General features: G+C 41.2%; 1 protein-coding gene, 1 long non-coding RNA gene and 2 pseudogenes across 7 annotated transcripts in view; 1 reads left to right on the top strand and 3 right to left on the bottom strand.

The window, feature by feature from the left end:
* Positions 1–24,487, bottom strand: part of YWHAZ (tyrosine 3-monooxygenase/tryptophan 5-monooxygenase activation protein zeta) — a 35,197-nt gene extending 10,710 nt beyond the window's left edge. Inside the window, exons 1-3 of one of the 4 annotated variants that reach the window (XM_032251216.1) lie at positions 24,436–24,487; positions 23,113–23,308; positions 19,753–20,057 (exon numbers count right to left, since the gene is read on the bottom strand). In XM_032251216.1, the coding sequence (XP_032107107.1) occupies positions 19,753–20,046 (294 nt within the window). In that variant the 5' untranslated portion in view covers positions 20,047–20,057; positions 23,113–23,308; positions 24,436–24,487. Of the gene's footprint in view, positions 1–19,752; positions 20,058–21,582; positions 22,432–22,638; positions 22,924–23,112; positions 23,309–24,009; positions 24,145–24,435 lie in introns of those variants that run through there. The other 3 variants (XM_032251227.1, XM_032251241.1, XM_032251237.1) reach the window with 3 other exon arrangements.
* On the bottom strand, positions 7,524–8,056 carry LOC116532135. Its single transcript, XR_004260731.1, has 2 exons — positions 7,984–8,056; positions 7,524–7,618 (listed from the first exon to the last, which is right to left on the bottom strand). It is a non-coding gene; the product is annotated as an uncharacterized LOC116532135 (long non-coding RNA).
* Positions 8,307–8,929, top strand: LOC116532129 (annotated as a pseudogene). Its single transcript, XR_004260726.1, has one exon. The product of XR_004260726.1 is annotated as a protein S100-A11 pseudogene (transcript).
* On the bottom strand, positions 11,496–17,910 carry LOC116532122 (annotated as a pseudogene). Its single transcript, XR_004260725.1, has one exon. The product of XR_004260725.1 is annotated as an elongin-C pseudogene (transcript).
* Positions 24,488–25,973: the final 1,486 nt, after the last annotated feature.

Below are 25,973 nucleotides of genomic sequence, written 5' to 3' on the forward strand. Positions count from 1 at the left end.
AAATCAGATGTCATGTTTCTTTAAAAAAAAATTTTAATTGACATAACAGTTATACATATTGTGGGGGTACATGCGGTTTTGATACATGAACACAATATATAATGATCAAATCAGAGTAACTGGAATATCCATCACCTTAAACATTGATTTTTTTTTTTTTTTTGAGACGGAGTCTTACTCTGTCACCCAGGCTGGGATACAGTGGCGCAATGTCAGCTCACTGCAACCTCTGCCTCCCGAATAACTGGGATTACAGGCGTGTGTCACCACACCTGGCTAACTTTTGTATATTTAGTAGCGATGGGGTTTCACCATGTTGGCCAGGCTGGTCTCGAACTCCTGACCTCAGGTGATCCACCCGCCTCAGCCTCCCAAAGTGCTGGGATTACAGGCGTAAGCCACCGTACCCAGCCTCAAACATTGATCTTTTCTGTTGGGAGCATTAAAATTTTTCTAGCTACTTTGATAAAATTAAGAAATAAATGTTAGCTATAATTTCCCTACTGTTCTATCGAATACTAAATTTAATTCTACTGTCTAACTGGATTTTTGTACACATGGTCTTTTTCAATTCTAAGGGAAGATACAGAGTTCACAGAATTAAGTTAAAGGTAACATAAAAGAAGCAATTAAGTATGCTGACTTCTAAAACTGACCAAAAAATAATAAATGCAATTTTTCCAGATTTGGAAGTTAGAAGATACACCAGGCGTGGTGGCTCATGCCTGTAATCCCAACACTATGGGAGGTTGGAGGAGGGTGGATCACATGGTCAGGAGTTCAGGACCAGCTTGGCCAACATGGCAAAACTCCATCTCTACTAGAAATACAAAAATTAGCCAAGTGTGGTGGTGGGCACCTATAATACCAGCTACTGGGAGGCTGAGGCAGAGAAGTGCTTGAACCCAGGAGGCAGAGATTGCAGTGGGCCAAAATCGCACCACTGCACTCCCACCTAGGTGACAGAATGAGACTCTGTCTCAAAAAAAAAAAAACAAAAACAAAAACAAATGTAGCAAGAATAGAAAAAATGAACAAAAGAACAAAGGAAAAAGGAAGGAGCAAATACCAGAAAGCAGCAGTAACAGCAAAGCAGGGAAAAACATGGAGGTGAGCCAGGCAGAGAATGGGAGGGAGGAAAGGGCTGATAGCTACTTTCAAAATATGAGATAACTTCAGATAATATCCTGCTCAACACAGAAATCAACCTCCTAAATGTCATACACCTACAATAGTACAATGAAAGCAATGATGAAATATTTTAAGAGTCTGAAGTAAAAAGGGGGGTAGTGGGCACAGCATAATACAAGGTAGTATACTAAGTATCACAATATCAGCTGCAAAACAAGGACTAGGCTGACTGAAGGTATTCAACTTGTAAAATTTTTCAACAAGCATAGTACATTAAGTTTTTAAACCAAATCCAAAGGATTTTCAGGTCAAACAAAACTCAGTAACATCGTACACTCAAGCAGGAAACCAAGGCTAAATGTTAATCTGTTGAATCTTTCTGAAATATAATCTCATTTCAAAATCCACAGTATTTCCTCTGTTTACTTCGAAATGTGTATGGTTTTACTTTTCTCCCTCCCATTAACTTTTAAAAAATTTTTATTTAGAAATGAGATCTCGTTGTGTCACACCGGCTGGAATGCAGCGGCCCAATCATAGCTTGCCTGGCTCCCATTAACCTTTTTCTTTTCTTTCTTAAGACAGTTTCGCTCTTACTGCCCAGGCTGGAGTGCAATCTTGGTTCACTGCAACCTCCGCCTCCCAGGTTCAAGCAATTCTCCTGTCTCAGCTTCCTAAGTAGCTGGGATTACAAGTGCCCACCACTACACCCAGCTCATTTTTGGTATTTTTACCAAAAATACCAAATAGTAAAGATGGAGTTTCACCATGTTGTCCAGGCTGGTCTTCAACTCCTGACCTCAGGTGATCCACCTGCCTCAGCCTCCCAAACCATTAACTTTTAAATATGTTTTTTTCATAACAGCCACTGTCTTTTAAAGATATCATGGCCAACATTTTTAAAAAATCCAATTAATTTGCTGAATTAATGCAGTTATACAGCAGTCACTCTAATATTAAGTGGGATAAGAAGTTATTTACTCAGCAGCAAGATGCCACAAGAAGCCGGTATCTCATACTCCTTGGTAAATGGCTCCTAATCCAGTTAAATACGGGCTCTGAAGAGAGGACACTAATCCCTAACACCTAATCAACAAGTAAATTACATGAAATTTGAGATTTTAGAGATAAAAGAGATTTTTCTTTCTACTGCACAGTGATATAATTAATTAACCTCTTAGATTGTAAAAACACTTCCAAGAGATGGGGTTCAAACAGCATTCTTCCTCCCAAGCCAATCAGCTTACCCAGGCAAAATGTATTAACAAATTTCTAACAGATGCCTTTATCTAAAGAAAGTCTACATTCACACTGATGTTTTGTCTTTAAAATTAGGAAGTCTATAAAAATTAAGAAACCACATAAATTGATAGGTCGTCTAGTTCTGATCCCTTCTTGGGATAGACTCAACCTGTTCCAACTAATACAAATTTTTAAAAACACTCACTCCTGACTGTGGTCAAATATTTTTTATGAAAAGTTAATGAACTGAGAATCCATCTCTATTCTAGAGATATGCCTTTCTCATTGGTCTTTCAGTATGATTATCCTGAACCACCAAAACTGCTGCCTGAGCTGGTGGCAAGACTTTAATTGGGCATTCAACACTTCTTAGAATAAGAGCTTGGTGTAACGCAAATCGTATAAACTCTAAAACCAGGCAGACTTGGAATTCCACCTTAACCCATTAATTTTGAGAATTTACACAATAGCTAATTTTTATTTTCTCATCTATATGAAAATCTATATCAAAAGGCTGTTATGAAGTCTAAATGAGCATATAAATAGGAAGGCACCAATCACAGCTCCCAACTCAGAGCAGGCACTCTACTCACTGGTTGCTCAGTTACATGTATAAAGTATGGAGAGTCTGACATTCAAAAAACTGCTTTAGTGCTCCTGTGCTCTTAAGTACATCATTTTGGCTTTGGTAATCTAAAATTTGTATACCTAGGAAAAATGGTGAAATAAGATGCAAAAAAGCTTTCATTTAAAAATGTAGGATTAAGACACATCAAAGAACAAAAGATTAAAAAACATTTTCTTTAGTACTTATTTTCTCTTTTTAAACAAGAGACTTGTTATGAGCACAAACTATGGAGACAGACTGCTTAATGTCTAAATTCAAACTTTGTCACCCTGACAAAGCTCTGAAATCTTCCTGGGCCTCAGGATTCTCATCTGTAAAAGCTGAACATTAGGAGTAGACATAATACACAAGGTTGTTGTAAGGATTAAGTGAATTAATATATAGTAAGCATTTAGCAGAGTCTGGGACATAGTAAGCAACCAAGAAGTGCTGCCATCCTTTTGGAAGGTAAAAGCCTTATGTGAAAGACATTAGACTTTAAGTACTGCTTGCACTGCAGTAATTGATCTTAACCCACCCAGAAACCACCTTAGTTCTGAACTCCCTCTTATATGACCTAATTTCCTTATATTTAAATAATATTACCTTAAATTATGTCTCTAAAAATAGGCACATTTTCTAGGGGGGGAAAAAACCCTAAATGGTAGCAATAATTTATGGCCTAAAAGTTTGTCTCAAGACCTCTTTATAGTCATAAAAAAGTGGAAAACTAGTATCATGGTGGTGAATAATTATTTTCCAAAGTTCTCAATTTTGCTCCAAAGCTTCAATTTTCTTTGTCAAAAATACCATTTTCCCTTAAAATGACAGGCTCGATTCATTTAAGATGTATGTTGAATACCTAAGTCTGAGTAGTCACAGCTTATCAGCCTGCAGTTCTTTGAAGACAAAAGTGTTCATGAAAAAAAGAAAAGCAACTAGCTTATTTCACAATGCAAATAACTGCAAGTGCTTTTCTTAGAGATAACCATTGTATTTCCCATTTTGCCTCACAGAAGGATGTCTATTTAAGGGCTATTAATAAAATAATGTTTCAGATTCAAGGACATTAAGAAAAACCAGTCTTTTTTTTTTTTTTTTAAAGAAACAGTGAGTACATACGTAATGGTGAAGAAATACAATAACCACTAGTACAATATAGTACCACTGCCTTGATTAGTGGTAGTAGTTTGAGCTCTTCTTGCTTTTGCACCAGTGCTAAATGTCAACACAGTAGTAAGAATCAATAATAACAGTATTTGTCAGGAAAATAGTTGTGACCCGGCTGGACGCGGTGGCTCAAGCCTGTAATCCCAGAACTTTGGGAGGCCAAGGTGGGTGGAACACGAGGTCAGGAGCTTAAGACCAGCCTGGCCAAGATGGTTAAATCCCATCTCTACTAAAAATACAAAAATTAGCTGGGTGTGGTGGTGTGCACCTGTAATTCCTGCTACTAGGGAGGCTGAGGCAGGAGAATCTCTCGAACCTGGGAGGCACAGAGGTTGCAGTGAGCCAAGATCACGCTACTGCACTCCAGCCTGGGTGACAAGCAAGACTTCATCTCAAAAGAAAAAAAGAAAATACTTGTAACCTAACAGACACCTCCCCAATGGATTCCCAATGGTCGGCATATCACTTTAAGAACTGTTAACTTAAAGTAACCTCTGCTATGTTGTACACCTTACATACATTTGTTTTTTGCCAACCATGCCTCAATAAAGCTGGAAAAATTAAAAAAATCTGTGCTAAATACCTTTCTATTTCTAGCTCTAATGCTATGTTCTCCCTAAAGCGAATTCTTTAAAGCAATTCAGCTTCATCTACACTGTCTGTACAGCTAGTGTGTAGCATAGAGCTTTTTAATTTAAAGAGGGAAAAAAGGTAAATATCCTAATTTCTGTTAACAAGGGACTAATGGCCAGGTGTGGTAGCTTATACCTTTAATCACAATCACTTTGGAAAGCTGAGATGGGAGGGCTGCTGGAGGCCAGGAATTGGTGACCAGCCTAAGCAATACAGCAAGATCTCATGTCTCTACTAAAAACGATTTAAAAATTTAGCCTAGTGTGGTAGTAGGGTAGATTTTTACGCTTATAGTCCTAGCCACTCCAAAGGCTGAGGTGGGAGGATCACTTGAGCCCAGAACGTTAAGGCTGCAGTGAGTGCACCACTGCACTCCAACCTGGGTGACAGAGGGAGACCCTACCTCTAAAAAAAAAGAAAAAGAAAAAGAAAACAAATAGTCTAAGTTGTTACATGCCCAAATAATAGAATACTATACAGACATTAAGAATGAGGAGGTACTGGCAGGTTGCAGTGGTTCATGCCTGTGATCCCAACACTTTGGGAGGCCAAGGTGGGTGGATTACTTGAAGTCAGGAGTTCAAGATCAGCCTGAGCAACATGGTGAAACCCTGTCTCTACTAAAAATACAAAAATTAGCTGGGTGTACTAACAGGCACCTATAATCCCCACTACTTGGGAGGCTGAGGCAGGAGAATCACTTGAACCCAGGAGGTGGAGGTTGCAGTGGCCTGAAATCGCACCATTTGCACTCCAGCCTGGGTGACAGCGCAAGACTCCACCTCAAAAAAAAAAAAAAAAAAAAAAAGAGTGAGGTGGCACCTGCCAACATGAAGCGTAAGATTGTCAAAGTATGTATGTGAGTCCAATTTATAAAATTGAGTATATGATCCTTATTCTTTGAGGATATAATTGTTTGCTTTGCATATAAATTCCCGGGATACACAAAAGACTTAACAGAGATTGCCTCTGAGAAGGCAGGATGAGGTCCCAGCAGCTTTATTTTTTCCCTCTACATGCTATGCTCTGTAACACCTACATTCTTATTCAGAGCAAGTACAATTAAAAATAAAGATTACTAGCCTGGCCAACGTGGTGACACCCCATCTCTACTAGGAAAAAAAAATACAAAAATCAGTCGGGCATGGCAGTACACAGCTAAGTCCAGCTATTCAGGAAGCTGAGGCAAAAAAACTACTTGAATGAACCCAGGAGGCAGAGGTTGCAGTGAGCCAAGATTGCACCACTGCACTCCAGCGAGTGAGCCTCCATCTCAAAATAGATAAGTAAAATAAACAATTATGGTTTTGCACCTTTAACTTTTCACACATATATATTCTTAACCTACTTATACAGGCTCTATTAAAGGCATGTTCTACACATTTTAAGCACTCAAAAATATTAAATTCCCCACTGAATAATGTGTAACTTTAATAGCTTCATTTAAATAAAACAAATTTTAAAATGGTCTTGGAGGACATTTTACTAGCTCAAATCCTAAAAACTATTTTTCAGGGCCGGGCACAGTGACTCACGCCTGTAATCCCAGCACTTTGGGAGGCCGAGGTGGGCGGATCACGAGGTCAGGAGATTGAGACCATCCTAGCCAACATGGTGAAACCCTGTCTCTACTAAAAATACAAAAAAAAAAAAAATTAGCTGGGTGTGGTGGTGCACACCTGTGGTCCCGGCTACTTGGGATGCTGAGGCAGGTGAATTGCTTTAACCCAGGAGGCAGAAATTGCAGTGAGTCGATATCGTACCACTGCACTACAGCCTGTGACAGTGTGAGACTCCATCTCAAAAAAACAAGCAAACAAGCAAAACTATTTTTCAGAAAGTCTTCATTATCAAAAGTGTATCACCTTACCAAAAAACCTGACAGAAATTGAGGTTGACACTATGTTCCATAATGAATATTCTGTTGTAAGAGACAAAACAATGTTCTACTTCTCTAAAAACCTAAGAAATTGCTCATTTAGTATAACAAGCGAGTGCTGAACTAAACATATATATTTAGAAACAGTAGCAAAGGGGCAGGCTAAGTACCTCCAAATATGGATAAGCTCCAGGTTTCTATGTAATGAACACAGAGGAACCTAAGAAATACCCTGTGGAGAGAGCTGGAAGAGTGTGAGGTTGTAAGGCAGAGTAAACTTTGTTTAGAAGTCAAGAATCCTAGATTATGGTACTAATTCTGCAAACTCAGAGACTTGACAGGCATTTCGAATACAAAATTATGACCAGTTTCCTTTTCACCCCAATCTTCTTGTGTTTCACTATAGCATTAAAAACCTCCCTTCCAATGCCAGGAAATCTCCTCTAATGTAATCAATTTCCCACCCCACCACTAACTATCCCTTTATATTTCTTTAAATTCAAGATTGGTTTTTTTCTTAAAAGGGAATCAGAGGATTTATAGACTAAAGGTCCTTAGACCAAACCCCAAAATTATGAGCAAGAACTCAATCATTAAGTATTTGCACGTTTACCTCAGCCTTGAAGAATGGCCACCCTGCCACTGTACACTCAAACTTGCCAACTAGAACAAGAAGGTAAACAAATGAAAATAAATTTGAAAGGAAAATTACAAATTACAGAGCTGGGATCATTTTTCCCCTTTGAAGAAGCAACCTATTCAGTATGAATGGACATAGCTTATTTAAAAAGCACTTTGGCAAAGTAATTTCATTTGTAACCTCTGACAAAGTAATCATAATTATAGGGCATATATCTTAAAAAAAAAAAAAAAATCGATGGGTACTTTGCACCATGGGGTGTGTTCAGAAGTCCTAACAGCTGTTTAAATTCAACATAATGCACCATCTAAATATACTTGGTTAAGTAACAGGACAACACCATGAGCCTCCTAATACAATACACTGAGGGTGGCCGGGCGCGGTGGCTCACGCCTGTAATCCCAGCACTTTGGGAGGCCGAGGCGGGTGGATCACGAGGTCAAGAGATCGAGACCATCCTGGTCAACATGGTGAAACCCCGTCTCCACTAAAAATACAAAACATTAGCTGGGCATGGTGGCGCGTGCCTGTAGTCCCAGCTACTCAGGAGGCTGAGGCAGGAGAATTGCCTGAACCCAGGAGGTGGAGGTTGCGGTGAGCCGAGATCATGCCATTGCACTCCAGCCTGGGTAAAAAGAGTGAAACTCCATCTCAAAAAAAAAAAAAAAAAAAAAAATACACTGAGGGTGACACCATATCACTTCCAGGAATTCTCACCAAAAACTCACAATCTAATCATGAAGAATCACCAGACAGGCCAGGCGCAGTGGCTCACGCCTTGGGAGGCCAAGGCAGGCAGACCATTTGAGGTCAGGAGTTTGAGATCAGCCTGGCCAACATGGTGAAACCCCGTCTCTACTAAAAATACAAAAATTAGCCAGGCATGGTGGCAGGCACCTGTAATCCCAGCTACTCAGGACGCTGAGGAAGGAGAATCGCAACCTGGGAGTCAGAGGTTGCAAAGTGAGCCAGGATCATGCCACTACACTCCATCTTAAACACACACCCACCCACCCAGACAAATCGAAGCTAAGAGACATTCTACAAAATAACCAGCCAGTACTCTTGAAAAAGTGCCAAAATCGAGACCCACACGCTGCTCCCAGCCACAGCCTCCTGCACGCCTTGCTTAGCTCCAACATGGCAAAAATCTACAGCCCTACAGAGACTGAGCGGTGCATCGAGTCCCTGATTGCCGTTTTCCAGAAGTATGCTGGAAAGGATGGTTATAACTACACTCTCTCCAAGACGGAGTTCCTAAGCTTCATGAATACAGAACTGGCTGCCTTCACAAAGAACCAGGAGGACCCCGATGTCCTTGACCGCATGATGAAGAAACTGGACACCAACAGTGACGGGCAGCTAGATTTCTCAGAATTTCTTAATGTGATTGGTGGCCTAGCTACGGCTTGCCACGACTCCTTCCTCAAGGCTGTCCCTTCCCAGAAGTGGACCTGAGGACCCCTTAGGCCTGGCCTTCAAATCCACCCCATTTCCTTCCAGCCTTTCTGTCATCATCTCCACAGCCCACACATTATGCCCTGAGCCCAGCACACCAAACACCTCATGCAGGCCCCACCTGCAGATAATAATAAAACAATGTCCCTCTTTTAAAACATGAAAAAAAGGGAAAAAAGGTAAGTGCCAAAATCATTAAAGGCAAAGACTAAAAATCCTGATCCAGGTTAAAGGAGAGTAAGAAGGCATGTAAGCAAAACGAAAACTGTGATTCTGGATGGATTCTGGAGCAGAAATAGGATATTACAGTAAAACAATCTGTTAAATTTAATTAAGATTTATAGGTTATATAATAGTTTATCATTTATTTTTATCAACTTCTTGATTTTAATAATTATACTGTGGTTATAACATTAACATTTGGACAAAATATATGAAAAACTCTTCATACTATTTTCCAACTTCTAAATCTGAAATTATTTCAAAATGAAAAGTTAATAAATTTTAAAGAGTCCCTTTTTAATTGTCTTTATTTCTGAAAGATACCCTTTCTCATACCCTTTTTACACTTTTTTTTTTCAAATTTCCTTATATGGCTGGTATTACTTTTTTATTTAGGAGAGAAATGGTACAAAAACAATGATACATTTGTAAACAAATATTGAGCGGTAGAGAGAAAGTTTTCATCTTGTCTTGAGAGTATTTCACCAACTGGTCATAATATTACATTTAATTTGCGCAAAGATAATTAGACATTAAGTGTCATTCGCAAATACCCCCAGAATATTAAAGCAAAATAATCAACCTCCAATGAGACATTTATGAATTGAAATTTGTGAACACAGTTGGGCTAACTTTGATGTGATCTCACCAAATATGTGAGTGGGAGAAAGATCAAACCTCTATAACCCATTCCTCTGTTTTAGATTGTACTGCCATGGTTCTCATTCACTACAACAAACAGAGAGATTGGGACACAGATATGCCTGCTTTCATACAAAGCATACACAACACCAGAAGTTAAAAGGTTGAAGTAGCAAGTAATTGAGGCACAAGAGCCCTCAAAAGTGATTCTCATAAAGTACAGGACTCTAAAACATAGTCTAAAACAAAAACCACTGTTTTTAATGAAATTGTTATTATGACTCCTCATGTCCCACCCCCACAAACCAAGTATTTTGATAGCAGAGTAAATGTCATGTTTCAATCTACAATAAGGTGATGCTACATTAAGATAACTAATGCTTACTGTCTGACCTCATGTAAACAGCTGAACCTCTGAGGTGTAGTCTCTTGATCTGTTAAAATAAAAAGGCTACACTAGATGTCCCTTCAACCCTAAAATTCAATGACTCTTATGAAATTTTTGTGTACTTAAACACATTTCTATAAATTATAAAACTCCCAGCTTGTGTTATTCAATTTAAAAGCTCACAAAAATATCCCACAAATGTCATCATCAATAGGAAATTTAATTCCAACTCTCCAGCATAATGTAGTTCAAATTTCTAGTCTTGTACAATTCTCTTATGCCGAGATAATTTTCCTGTAATTGTTATTCTGTACAAACACTGGGCCTTTTATAATTCCTAGGCCTCTTAAAATTTTAAAAAGAAAGCATGCAAGTCATTAATCTGTCACACATTAGGGGCCCATAGATTTGAAAATTAGTCTTTTACTCCCTCTTGTGGCCAGAGTGACTTCCATTCTTCTCTGATTTGCAACTTCCTCACTTGCTTTCAATCAACCAATCAGAAAAGTGCTACACCAAAAATGCTAATAATCAGGTGGTGTCAAGAACTAATTTATCAAGTATTTGTAGACATTTTGACTTTCAATTCTTATCTTTCTATGCAATGTGGCCTAAGAGAGTAAGATTTTAAGCTATGAACAGATGTTCTATGAATAAGGTCATATATTAAAAGGAATAGAGTTGTTTGTGCCCCATCACTTAACTGAATGCATTTTTCCATTAATAATAGATGGCAAATCTGTATTTTTTAAATCAAAAAGAAATCTGACAAAGAAAGTATATTATCCCTGATGTTTAAGAACTGTTAAAGCCAGCCTAAAGTTTTATTATTAGATATAATTCCTGTTAAAAGAGTAGCTGCTCCCTGGTTTTTAACCCAAAGGATGTCTGCACTAAACAACTGCTGACAGAAATCCCCAGGCTGTTCTAAAATGTTCTGTTTTTTGAAAAATCAATCGGGTGAAAGGGCTAGCAAGAAGCAGGAATAAAAACTGCTACATTAAATCAGTTTCAGAGAAGTGTCTCCCTCCAGATCATGAATGCTAGCAAAATAATCCTAGAAGGAAATCAGTTTTAAGAACATCTGAAAACAAATTTGAAATGTTACTCCTAAAGATCAAAAGTCAAATATTAACAAGTATCAAAAAATAACTTAATGAGCAGTTTTTTTTTTCTTAATTGTACTTCTAGGGTACATGTGCAGATCATGCAGGATTGTTGCACAGGTACATAGATGGCAAGGTGGTTTGCTGCCTCCACCCGCCCCCCACCACCGGTCACCTATATCTGGCATCTCTCCCCATGTTATCCCTTCCCAATCTCCCCATCCCCCTAATGAGCAGTTTTAAGTGTAAACTTAAAAATCATTGACACTCTCACTGAGGGCTTTCCTCTTCTCCCCTCCCCTAGGATCCTGGCCTGGGCTAAAGTTTCCCACAAACCAAGGCCCAATTTACCAGTATTTCCATCACAATGCTTTTTGTTGGTGGTGGTGTTTAAAACGCCTCATTTTTCATAGGACTTTTTAGCTTATACGTATGTGCACTCTATGTATTATGGATAAACTCCATCAGGGGACTATATTTATCAACCCCTTTTTAAAAAAGGCTAAAGACCAGCTTTTCCATGTTCAATGAATTTGCAGTACTGTTCCCTCTTTATTATATGTACACGTCTATTTCCCTCTCCAGACTGAATAGCAGGGGCTTTTACATTTATTTTTGTAAATCACAGGGCTTATAAAATAGCAAGTCATCAAATATTAAATAAAAAAATTTTCAGCTTTTTAAAGTTCTCTTAAATTTAATCCAAACTTTATAAATCAAACCACAACAAAGTGATGTCACAGATGTACAAAAGGTAAGCAGTGTATTTGTTATTTAAGACCACCACGGGGTGTATTAACTAAACAATTTCCCCAAAACATCCTAGAGGTAGATAGTATCACTCCCATTTTGAAGATGTGGAAACAGTCACAGAGAAATTCAGTAAAACTTGTCCCAAATCACACAGTGAATCCAAAATTCATAAAGTCTGCATGGCCCGTGCTAAGTTATATCACCTCTCTTAAAGTAGGCAGTACACACTTTAGCATCCTTTACTTTTAGAAATGTTACACAGGAATATGCTTAAAGTTTCATCTCTGCTCCAATTAAAGAAAAAGAGCCTGATGATAGTCCTCCATTAGATGGCAACAATCAAAGGGAAACCGGCAAGAAAGTCATTACTCTTACAAAAAGCAGATTACTTGCTATGTCTTATTTCCAAACATCTTCCAAATAGTGCTAAAGGACTCATCAAATTGTTGAACTGAGAACTTGCTTGTTCTAGGCCAGGACTACAGCTTGCCTATAATACTACCCTCAACTGTCAATTCCACAGAATCACATTTTAAATAGGTATTTTGCATAATATTTTCATCAAGTGTCTCTTGGTTGAATGTGGTCCAAGTATGTCATTCTAAACTCTGGGCAATGTTTATTACGTTTTAAGGAGCAAAAAAATTATGAGCTGAATGTTCAGTCTTGAATCAACAATAGGTCTTTCTGAGAAAAGCAGTTGTAATTAACCACTTAGATGAGAAACATTCTGTCACCACTGGGTTTCTTGGTAATAACACTAATTTTTAAAACCTCTAGATCTCAAAAATTGTTTGCAAGTTAGAAATTAAGTGCCACTAAAAAAACGTTTCGGGGCCAGGCATGGTGGCTCATGCCTATAAACCCAGCACTTTGGGAGGCCGAGGTAGGCAGATCACCTGAGGTCAGGAGTTCAAGACCAGCCTGGCCAACATGGCGAAACCCCATCTCCACTAAAAATAGAAAAGTTAGCCGGGCATGGTGGTGGCCCCTGTAGTCCCAGCTACTTGGGAGGTTGGGGAGGGAGAATCACTTAAACCTGGGACATGGAGGTTGCAGTGAGGTGAGATCTTGCCACTGGACGACAGGGAGAGACTCCTGTCTCAGAAAAAAACAAAAAAACAATGACGACAAAAAACAAAAAATGTTTCTAACTTCCCAACTCATTAGATAACCCAAATAAAATAGGAATACAACAAAAACTGGGGACTCCCTGCAAACTTAATGCAATAATCTTTCTTAGATTTTAAAGTTCAACACATGCATACAGGCCAACCCATTAAGGAAATCTTTATATTGGTCTGCTTAACTCTATGGATTAATACTTGGCTGAAACTATCCTTATATTCTTTTACCTATTACCACTGTAAGCACATTTTTTATTTGTGGGAGAAAGGAAGGCTCACAACAAATTCTGTCAATAGAAATCCACAAGAGCTTACATGATGAAACTTTTTAAATAACCTATCCAACATAAATAAAAGGGCAGGTGTTAACAAAATGATCTGACTGATATCAAGTCAGCTATATATATCCATGTTGCTTTGGTGTCTAAAAATCCACATTAGTGTAAAATAAAAAGAATGGCAATAGAAAAAAAATTAGTGAAATCTGCCAATATGTAAACCTCTATTCTACGCTACCCTACTACTTCCATCTCATTATACCTTACCAGAAAACACAAAACTAAATCAATGACAACTGCTAACGCACAGTAACTTTTACCGATACAAGTTTTTCATAATTACAGGAATTAGTGAACAAGGAAATTAATAGAGAACAAGGAAATTACCTGTTACATGGAAATACACATAATAAAAAAGATAGAACTGCTGATATGGTGGCCAAGCACACCATTCTTCCCACACCAAAATTTAAATTTGTGCCATCTAAATATATCTAAGCATATATTCCTTCAGTGTACTTTACAAATAAACATTTTCAAGGAGAATGAAAGAATAGAGCCAATCCTCTGATGTTGGAAGACAGATAATCAAGATTAAAATAGGTTCTAACTCAGAGAAATGAAGCAGAAACCCTCAGGCCATAAAGATGGTAATTAGCAATAGTATTTATCAAGGACAGTGAGAAGACCAAACTAAAGCTAAAAGCCTCTTGCAGGGAATTTTGGCAAGGATCAAGCAAATAGATGGAATAAAATCAGCGTTTTAGAAAGATTAGAATAAGAAATATATGCAACATAGTCCAAGTGAATGACCACGAGCAGCAGTAAAAAGATGTTTATTATTTAGCTTTTGTCCATTAAAAGTACATCAAGTTATCCTTATAGTATCATTTTCTTATTTGGCAACATGCACTTTTCTGACTGTAATCCTGTGAACTATACGATTCAGCATTAATGTAAAAGACTGGGAACCAATGATCTGGGAAATATCAACAGCTTGTAATCTGAAAATAAAGTCAAAGTTGAGCAGAACAAATGTCATGTGATTAAGTCTAGAAAAATGCTAAAATTGGATAGTTATAAAGGACAGTCAGTTTCAAAAGGAAGAGGAACTCTGGCTTTGAGTATACTGGAACTGACAGCAGTTCTAAGTCCCCTAAAACCTTGAGTAGTGTTTATTCTCAATGTAAAACTGTCAGAGTAAAGCAAAAGCTATGGAAACTAGGATGAAATCACAATAGGGAACCCAGGAATTCTACCAAAAAAAATTCTAAGAGGATGATTAGAATTTCAATAAACAATATGCTAAGTTTTAAAACTTACTTTATATCAGGACAGCCATCATTTTTGCTTAAAAATTCTCTCTCACACACACACTTCAATATAAATATGCCAAGAATAACTTACTTTGGAATCAAAGATTTGTGAAATTAATCCAAATAATCCAATGACATTTAATTCAGTATTATAAAGGCAGACCTAGTTTCCCTTCCTATCAAACAGCAAATGCCTCTACCTGGCCATTTCCCTGCCTTTATTTTCAGGATTTCCACTTCATATACCTCAGACTTTTTATATTTGTACAAAATATGTCACTGGGTGTGGCACTTCACATTAAAAAAAATACTGAACTTTATTACCAAAGACACTGTCCAATTTTTTCCTTCCTGAGACCACAACATGAATTCTTTATACTTTGAAACATATCAAAACCACGAAGAGATTTAAATATACAGTATATCTTAATAAAATAGTAACAATAGATATAACACTATAGAATTCTTTGGAGAAGCCCTATTCCAATGAGCTGCCTAGTGATTTTCATCTTAAAAACTAATCTACATAGCAGTTTTTAAAGCCCAAGGCATGTAATAATATATTCAAACTAAGAGAGACCCAAAAGCTGCTTGCTTTCTTATTTAATAGCAGTTCTGTGGGCTGGAGATACAATCAATGCCCCATAACCACACCTTAAAATTGCCCTGAGCAAATAAAAATGTAGAGCGGCAATAAAATAGAACTCAAATTAACAGAATCACTATTAAGGTTACTCAACTGCAGTTGCCAACTGTTATATTAGACACACAATTTTACACTGCTTCCTCTCCTAGACATCCAATAAAGTCATTCTTCGCAGATAGCAGATTTTAAATTTTAAAATAAAATTTTGAAAATCTGATGGTTGACATGGACCTTCCGCCCAGAAAAATACACAATTTTAAAGGCTTCTTAATCTTTTTTTTTCTTTAACAGTTTATTATAATTTATTTTATGTAACAATCTAGGAAAAGTTTGCAGCCATCAGCAGTTCAAGTCCAATTTCAGGTGCAACTGGGAATTCGGGAATCTCGGTGGAGCTGTTAGTGTAGTGAACCTTGTACATAAAATACATGCATACTTTTGATAGCACATGTGAAGGTATCTCTCTGAAACTGACCTCTGGTTTCATTCTCAGCAAACTGACCTGGGCCACTCAACATGGCTTTTATCATGCCTGATGTTAATGCATATTCTCCTTTTACAATAAATTCATGGCCATCAGATGATATCAATTTAACATACGGCATCAGTGCCTTCACAGCCACCACAGATAGGTTTTCTCCTCTCCATCCATTTTGTTCTTATGAAATTCTACTTTGCTTCCCCAGGAACTTTAGTAGTTTCCTGGAGCTCCATTTCCGCCCAGGCTGAGACTCACTCGTCACCCCCACAGCCAACACAGCCGGGTCCCCCCAAACTGCCACAGCCCCTATTCCAGGGCTGACTCCCCACCCCCAGCTGCCTGCTCCTGTGGGTTCTGGGGCAGTCGGAAGAAACCAATCTTCTAAATCCCATTCATGGACTATGATTTAATGAGACCCCTGCACTGCTATTACAGGCAGGCTCACACTTTTAAACAGAACAGAAAAGCTGAGATAAACAGGACACAGAAGGTAGTCAAGGTGCTTTACCTGACTCTCACTCCCTACAACCCTGTGGGATGAGTATTATTCCTATTTAATTGAGCTCAGTTTTCTCAAAGGGACTAAGTGATTTCCTCAGGCCATGCATCTATTAAATGGTAAAACTAGTTTGACTCAAAATCTTGAGCTCTATTATTCACCTCGACATACTTCTTTTAAGTTTGAAATAGGCCTCCGCGACTTTATTTCCTTGGTGTTCACTTCATCATGTGTAAGTTAAAAACTACTCAATTTTTGGCTGCCATCTTTCAGGTTTAAAGAGGTACCAGTGTTGAGTCCCTCCCCAACTACCAAGAGAGCTTTTGTCTAAGCATCTGGCAGGAATGGCAGATTGCATTAGTTCACATTGCAGTTTCAAAATAACACATGGAAGAGAAGAACCCCAAGTTCGTTTACATAATGAAAAGTCCACAATGTGAAGAACATGCCAGTGACCACTTCCCATGGTAATACTCTACTAACTCTCGTAAAAAGCAACATGGTCCCAGCTCTTTGCTTATTAAACAATTAATAAATACAGGTAACCAGAATGGGTTACACCACAGCTCTTCAGAAAAACTCAGAAGCTCTTCAAAAAAAATTCAGAACTTTGGACATTAGTTGCTTTTTGTAGAAGAAAGAGTGTATTTTCGTAGCTATTATAAAATAGGTACTCGATATAAAAAAGCTGGTTATCACTAATGCCACCAGCCAATACCGTTAATCCTGCAAAGAAATAACCTGCTTATTTTTCTCAAATTAAAAAAAAATATATATCAAAGCTCAGAAAAGGCTGGAGTAATAAAAAATTATATCAATTTTTTATTACTCCAGCCTTTTCTGAGCTTTGATATATAAAAAATTATATCAATTTTTTATCATGTAAGATCTTAAAAATATAATTAAAACATTTTTACTAATCATTAAGTACAATGGTTTGAAAACTTTTTCCAATAGAAACACCAGTTCTGCTACATTTTATTCTTCCACTTCACTAGAAAGGGGAAAAGGAATTTTATGCAAGATGTTGCCAGAGTCAACGTGACCTCTTTGAAAAAGATGGTAGGAAAAAGAAGCCTACTATCTGTAAATATCAAATTTTCCCAAGCAGAAAAAGAAAAAGCCAGGGAAATTTTGCAGTGCTGCTGACCTAATTCTATCCTTTTTCTCAAAAGAAGCCTTTATGCTTAACAAATATTTGAGCATCTACTACACGTTATGAGTATGCAAAGATCACTAATATTCTTAACAAAAGACTACGGCTGGAAGCAAATGCTTGCTTAGAATTCTCTTTGAAGCCATTTGTGTAATAAAGGAATTAAACTCTCATTCATCCAAACTTTCAAAGCGTAAATGCCATTTAACCTTTTAGAGAAGCCAGTGCTATTCTGGAGGGTAACAACCTGAGTAGGAACAAGAATCAACCTCCTTAATAACCCTAACAAAAAGAAGCTATTAATATTAAGAGATTATCTTGTCATTCTCACCTACTGGTTCTATGCAAAAAAATTTTCTTGATAAGGAAACTAAAGGGAAGCATAGTTAAAACTGCTACAAGTTGGGCCGAGTGCGATAGCTCACGCCTGTAATCCCAGCACTTTGGGAGGCCAAGGTGGGTGGATCACCTGAGGTCAGGAGTTCCAGACCAGCCTGGCTGACATAGTGAAACCTGTGTCTACTAAAAATACAAAAAATTAGCTGGGCGTGGTTGCATGTGTCTGTAATCCCAGCTACTCAGGAGGCTGAGGCAGGAGAATTGTTTGAACTGGAACCTGGGAGGCAGAGGTTGCAGTGAGCCAAGATCATGCCATTGCGCTCCAGTCTGGGCGACAAGTGCAAAACTGTCTCAAAAAACAAAAACAAAAACAAAAAAACCTGCTGTAAGTCTTTTCCTAGGAAAAGACAATGACAGGAACTTTTATACTTTGCATATGGAAAGCATGCACATACCTACCTGGTATTGCAAATAAGCATGTTAGTAAAAAGTCAATGTTACTTACATTCCTTTTTTTCCTAAAATTGACTTTTGTTTTAAGAGAAATTTTAACTTGTAACACATCCTTTGAAGCCAAAATAAAAACTTTTTGATCAGGTGTAATTGGGGAAGACACACCAGACTGAACAAAACTTAGTTATACGTACACAGATACTAGTTAGTAAGGAGAGCAGGAAAAAACCCAATACATTTTTTATTATAGAAAAAAATCATATTTTCAAATTTTAAATATTCTTATTACCTTAGCAAAATCACAAGAAAGGCATTTGTTACCTGGCCTCAATAAAATCATGATATTCAGTTTTTCAACTTAGATATAAATAGCTATCATTATAAAGGTTTCAATAAGCAAAAAACAAAAAGATACCCCAAGACAGATGTCTCATGAGTTTGTGACTGGGAACTCAAATAAGCACTTAAAAAAAAAAAAAATCACTATTCTTTAAAAAGACAGTGTGAAGTAAATACCATTTGAGAAAAATACAGTTTAGGAACTAATGCTATTCCATTAGTAGATACAAGTGTAAAGAAATGATAGTATCATCACAACTTTAACAAAAACCTCAAACCCACAACCACATCAGGTATTATCCTATTACTCATTACAGTAATTCTTCCATAAACAAGGTTCATATAGTAAGTAACACACCTGGATTTCCATACTGAGTCCCAGATTCAGTAACCTGTCCAGAAAAATTGAAATGCTGTCCCTCTTTGTGTATCAGAGCCCTGCCATACTGGTAAGGGTAACCACTTAGTAAAACCACTTTAAACATTATTCCAAAAACTGCCAGCTTGGTTGGATTTTCTACTAGTTTATCCTCAAATTTAAACTATTCTTGATCAAAAAGCCTTGCTTTTGTATGACAGATTAAAATTAACCAAAATTTAGTTTAATTCTTTTAAGTACAGTGCTTCAACACAGTTAAGTACTGAATACTTAAAATACTTGATTGAAACTGGAAAGTCAAGCTTTGAGTTATCCATAACCTTTCATCATGGTTGTTGAGTATTCAAAATTTACTTTCAACAATTCAATGCAGGAAGAGGCTTTATAGTTGTGAGGCCAGTTTTCAGCATGGCTGACTCATTACATTAACATTATAGCGGCTAATCCAAAGAGAACTATTTCTACAGTGAGTATCCTATTACATCTCTCTTACATAAAATATGCAAAATCCCTTTATCCATAGATGTACATTTAAGATAATCAGCTACAGAGCTACTACAAATATTCTAACCATAAGAAAAACAGTAATACTATTAGTTTATCTTTTCAATTAATATAAAATAGAATACTAAAGTCTATTATTTTTAACAAAACAACTGTTTCATAATCATTGTTGCAATTATTCTACATAAACATATCTATAATTGTATTAATATCTTTTTAGTCATGACACCATGAAGACTTCTAAATTTGCAACACACAATGTTAGAAGGAAAAGAAAAACCAAAGAAAAAGTTGAGAGTAATGTAACTGATACTCATAGGACCCCTACAGTATAATGAAGCCAGACTGAATGGGTAATTCTCACCAGTACATCATTGCAGATATCTCTTAGCTCCGTCTCAATTTTCTCTCTGTATTCTCGAGCCATCTGCTGTTTTTTCTCAGCACCTTCCGTCTTTTGTTCAATACTTGAGACGACCCTCCAAGATGACCTACGGGCTCCTACAACATTTTTATAAGCAACTGAGAGAAGATTCCTCTCCTCATTGGATAATTCAGCTCCTTGCTCAGTTACAGACTTCATGCAGGCTGCCATGTCATCATATCGCTCAGCCTGCTCGGCCAGTTTGGCCTTCTGAACCAGCTCATTTTTATCCATGACTGAATGTTCTGCAGGGGGGAAAAAAGGAGTATTTAAAATTTTTCCCATCAAAATAAAGAGAGTCAAAATTATACCTGTGGTAAGTAAGCCTTATTAAAACCTGAAACACAATTGCCTGTGGAAGATTGTTCACATGATTAAAATGCAGCATCACAAAAGGATAGTCAGAAAAGGGAAAAAAATTTTAGCATACTCAGCATCAGAGGTAAACTTACAGCCATTAACAACATCAGTGTAGCAAAACTAAAATTTCATTATCTCATTTCAATTCAGAAGATCCACATCTCACATAAGGTCAAAAGCACTTCAAAAAGCTGCCTTAAAATTTACCGCCCTAATCTTACTTGACCAAAATCTCAACTCAATTCCAATACCACTAAGTGATACACAAAATTAAGCAGCTTTTCTTCCTTTTGTAAACGCACTGCTTACAGAACATCTGGATTCCTATCATACTTCCAGAATCATAATTCATGTCAGTTTAATGTAATTCATGTTTTTACTTTCATAACAAGGAGTGATTAAATTTTAGTTTTACCCTCACTCCAAATCTACTAGATCTCTGCAACATTTGCCAGCCGATCATAGCATAACAATTTGGGGGAGGAATAGCCAAACTGCTTGTTCTCAGATATTTTTAGTGTAAAGCCACCACAAAGGACCAACATGTGACTAACCCTAATGCTTCAACTCTTTATCGTGTTGTATGTCCACATGCTTTAAAAATACCCACGAGTCATGGCCCTTCAACTCCTACTGTTAGTACTAAAATACATCACATTGGAAGTACTTAATTTACAAGTGTTTCCAATGTCATGGCTCCAGTTGCAATGTATAAGTGCCGCATTTTGCTTCCAGCCGTCACCGTCACAATAATTGGATGTTATCACTCAAGCTGTCCTTTACCGTGACTACCCCCCTAATTCTTTTTCCCTCGCACTTACAGTTTCCTAGACCTTTTCAGTTTACCTCAGCTACATTTTTCTGGAAAGACATCCTTTTCGAAGTTGTTAAACAGCACAAAGATACTAATCCACACGGTGAGACCACAGAAAACGACTTTAGAGGAAAATATACACATGAAGTGTATCTTTTAAATTAGAAGGTGAACAGAAGAGCTATTATCACCCACCCACCTTGGGAGCTGACTCCCCAATATTAATTATCTTTTACCTTCCCAGGGAAATCCCACAATACTTTTTTAACCAAATAAGAGAACATGTCCTCACATTTTAAGCAAGTAACTAGCTAATTTGGATGCAAGGTATTGGCTCACACATAAACTATTTAACCTTTATGACGACATGGTTTTCCTCAGATCTCTATATTATTAATTTTTCCCTTAAGAACTGAGAAATGCTCTCTGGTTAATTCTGCTTCTAACGAAAAATGATTTAAAACCAGTACAAAGGATTCTCTCCCCCACCACTTGGGTACAAGAGGAAGTGGATAAGGTTTCTCACACAGTAACGATTGCTCCAAGGCCTCGCCTCTACACTGCGGGCGGACTCACCGCACCCATTTAACCCTTACCTGACTTGAGACGTCGGTTAGGGTGAAACGAAAGCGGGCAGACCCGGACTTTAAAGTGCAAATCCTCGGGTCCGCGTATCCGCAACCACCCCCCTCCAGGCTCCGCCCAAGCCCGAGCCTCCGCTCAAGTCCCCGACTCTCCTCCTTTGTCATGGCGGATCTATGTCAGGGAGCCCAACCTACTGCTGAGTGTTAATTCCCCCCCCAACCGGAGCCAGGGGGAGGAGCAGCCCGCGCCCCCGCCCCCGCTCAAGCCGTGGGGGGAGCGAAGCCGCCCGACCCGGGGGCAGAGACTACAGAGACGCCCGCAGAAGCGGAACCACTACCAGCCCCGTCGCGGACACACCCCGCTCTCCCACCCAGCGCTTTCCCCGCCACCGATTAGCGCCAGTGCCTGCGTACACCGTCTCTAAGGGCCCGACAGCTGCAGGTGGGGGAGGGGACGAGAGCCACACCCAGCCGAGCGGGCCACCAGCGGCAGCTCTGCTCATGCTTACCCGCCCCCAAAGCAGGATGTGCGTCCCCAAAGCGGCGGAGGGACCCTCCAGTTCTAGTTGCTCCAGCACGAGAGCAAATCGCGGGATCCCCACCCCGCTCTCTACCGCATCCTGGGCTCACAGCGCCAGTCCGCGCCTTCCCTGACGGTTCATAAGGAGGAAAGAAAGTCAGCCCCATCCCCCACCCCCACCAAGAAAATTCAAGCCCTCCCCCCCACCGCGGAGCCCAGGAAATTCAGCTCTAGGTCCCAGGCGAGCCCCACCCCAAAACCTCACCCCGCGGTGGGCTCCCCTTCCGCCGGCTCGCGGCCTCGCCCGGTTCTACTGGCGGGCGCCGCCGGGCCGGCCCTGGGCTCCGATCAGCTCTCGGCCAGGCCCTTCCCTCCCGCCTGTGTCCCCGAGGCCCCCAGCCCCTCCCCGCCGCGCTGCCGCCTCCCGGGGTGGGGGAGGGCCGGGTCCCGCCACCGCAGCGCCCAGCGCGGAGGCTGCGCGAGGGGGAGGGAAAGCGGGGGAGGGGAAGGAAAGGGCAGCAGAGGAAGAGGGGAGGAGGCGGCCTCACCTGCGCCACTGCGATGCCCGCCGCCGCCGTCGCCGAGTCATTATCTCGGGCGGAAGCGAGAAGGGCAGCGAGGGAGGGGGTAGGAGCCCGCAGAAACAAGGGTGGGGACGAATCGCGGCCGGCGGCGCCCCGGCCAGCCCTCGTCCACCTTCGGGAGCAGGCGACGGGGGATCCCTGGGGATCTCACGTGTGGGCGCCCTCCCCACCCCCGGGAGCGGAACGGGGGAGCCAGCACCGATCGGGGCCGGGGCGTCGATACGGAAACAAGGAGAGGGAGGCGGCCGCTAGCCGCCCGCCCGAGCCCAGCGGAAGAGGAGCCGCCGCCCGTGTCTGCTGAGGAGACTCCGCCTCAGCCCGGCGCCGCCACAGTGGGGCGAGCGGGTTTGAGGGGACAGGGTGAGGACGGCTCCCACGCGTTCGGAAGGCTGGCCTGAGACAGGAGGAGCGGGGAGCGGCGGCGGCCGGGTTCCTCACCTGTGTCCGGAGTGGGTGGTGGCGGCGGACGGACAGGGGCTCAGCAGTCTCTGGGCGGCGGCGGCAGCAGCGGCGAGGCTGAGACTCTGTCCCTGGATCTCGCTGCTCACAGGCTACAGCGGCTCCGCAGACACGGGGTTTCCTCCAATCACCAGCCCCGGCAGCAGGGGCACCACACGCACGATGACGTCAAACGCTGCTATGGCAACCGTTGATTAGTGCCCACAGCGATCGGGGCCCCGCGCAACCGCCGCTCCCCGGCGCGCGTCCTGCCCGCCCGCGCTGGAGGGCGAGCGGAGGAGCGTGCGTCCTCGCCCGCTACCCCGACTCCCCCACCCGGCTCGGCTCCCAGCTCCTCTATGCTTGTCTGGAGTGCACCTAGGCGGGAAGCTGCTTTTTTTCTTTTCCTCCCCAACGCAAATCCCCCCACTCCTCGCCTTCCCCTTAGGTCCCCGACGCCCTCTTGCCTGCAGCCTCCACCGGCCCACTCTACCTCTAGGCCTGCGGGAAGGCAGCTGTCTCCCTACCCCTACCCCCACCTTAGCTTTCGCTCAGCCGGTCTGCGCTTGCGCCAGTCACTCCTCTGGAAGGGGCTCCCGTTCAGCAACATCCGGGACCTTTCACATCCCCCACCCCCTCCCTCCCTGAGGCCCGGCCCGCCCCGCCCTCCGTGCTTCGTGGTGGTCACTGTCCCAGGGCCGTCTCGGGGCAGGATGACGAGGGTGGGTCGGCGGCTCCGGCATTGTGATCAGGACTTGCAGGGTGGGGGCCCTGGGGCGAGGGCAGGGCGCGGTCGCAAGGCAAGGGAGGGTTGTCTGTGGTGCGCTCTCCTTCCCTGGCGGAGTCGACCAGGGGGCGCGGCCGCTCGCGGCTTGCCTTCTGCCGCCGCAGCTTTACCTGCTGGCTCGGGGGAAGCGGCCCTAGACCTTTTATGGCTCGGAAACCGGAGTGAGGCATCCAGCCCCAGGAGTGTGGCTGAGTGATGGGGAGGTGTTCCAATCGGGAGCTCGGGATCTGCGCTTGGTGACAGCGCGAGGGGACAATGGGTGGGCACCGAGACGGGGGCGAGGTGGGCCGGGCCGGGCGGAGCTGGCGGGAGGTCAGGCCTGGAAGGAGGCGCGGCCGGTTTAGCCAGAGTTCGGAGGGGAAAGGACAGCCTTCTCTGGCGGGGGGCTGGAGCTGGTCCTGGCAGACCTGACCGGGAGACAGGCAGTCAGGCGTGACCGCACGAGCCCGTTTCTCATAGGCTAGGTTTTCCTACCCAAATAAAGCTTTCACGTGAAGACCTCACACTGCAGTGATTTAACACACGACGATCATTACCTTTTTGTCTTCTAAAAGCAAGGTTTGAGGGACGTCGTGGTTCCCAGGGCCCCAGCTGGCGGTGGTAGTGGGCCACAGGCCGGGTGATGAGCGGGGACAGAGCCCGGAAGAGGGGGAAGGAGAAGGGCGGAAATTGCAGGTGCCTGAACCGGTAGGGCCTCCGCCCAGTTGACAAGGAAGTTCAGAAACATTCACAGTGTGATCTCTGCCCTTTCCCTCTTTAAACGTGTTCGGGCTAAGAAAAGACTAGTGCTGGATGACCTGCAAAACCACTTGCAACAGTCATGGGAAGTGTATGGTGTTAGCAATGAGAGGGCTTGAAACTCTTCATTTTACCCTTATATAAACTCCCCATTGATGCTTCCAGCATATCTTTTTTGAGCTGACCAAAGAGCCTCAGTTCAGCCTCAAGCTCTCTACATAATTTAGTTTCTCGGTAGTAGAGATGAAATGATTGAGCCCTCAGCCTCACTCTTCCATTTCACTGTCTTTCCTACATAATACAGTGGACCACAAGGCTGGTATACAAATTACTTTTTGCTTGACATGACAGCTAGCATTTAGCTAGGAAAGACTAGAAAGAGAGTTTCCAGTGACCAGTTCACTTCCAGTAGGTTTTGTGTTGTTTTTCACAAGTTCCCAAATCAGTGTAGAGTCATGGTAGATTAAATGGATGAACAAATTGGACTTTTATTTCTGAGAGGTTGGAGTCAACTAGTTTTGACTCCCAAGTAAATTATTTTAGGGCCTGACTCACTTAAAATGACTAATATTTCAAAAGCTATTTTTTTACAGTTGTTTCCAGTTTTGTTGTAGGCACCAGAAATTTGACAAAGGATACTAAGTTAATTGTTTTCTAAAATGGAAATTCATGTTTCCTTAATGTCTCAAATATATGTCTATGTAGAATGTATGCCTTTTGTTTTAGAGAAGTTAAAGGGTTTTTCTGTATAAATAAATTGTGGATTTACTTTAGGAAACAGCTAAGTTAGGCTTTTGCCTCATGCTTTAATAGCAAGGTTTTTTGTTGTTGTTGTTGTTTTGTTTTTTGTGACAGTCTCACTCTGTTGCCCAAACTGGAATGCAGTGGCCTCATCTTGGCTCACTACAACCTCTGCCTCCCCCATTCAAGCGATTCTTCTGCCTCATCCCTGCAAGTAGCTGGGATTACAGGCGTCTGCCACTACTCCCAGCTAATTTTTTGTATTTTTAGTAGAGACAGGGTTTCACTATGTTGGCCAGGCTGGTCTCGAACTCTTGACCTCATGAGCCACCTGCCTCAGCCTCCCAAAGTTGTGGGATTATAGGCGTGAGCCACTGCGCCCGGCCAGCAAGGCATTTTTTAGTGCAACAATAGGTACTGTTAGGTTTTACATGCTTAAGTCAACGTGTCCACACAATAAAGATATAACAAAGCTGCAAGAAAGGAACGGGATATTATGAAAGCCCTGAGGAAAAGGTATTTTGAGAAATAAGGAATAACCTATGACACACAGAGCAGAATAAATAGAACCTGTGAACTCTGGGAAAGTTGCTGG

This window comes from Sapajus apella, unplaced genomic scaffold (assembly GCF_009761245.1).
Source record: "Sapajus apella isolate SASKATOON/1434 unplaced genomic scaffold, GSC_monkey_1.0 scaffold3, whole genome shotgun sequence".
In the NCBI taxonomy this organism is placed as follows: Eukaryota; Metazoa; Chordata; class Mammalia; order Primates; family Cebidae; genus Sapajus; species Sapajus apella.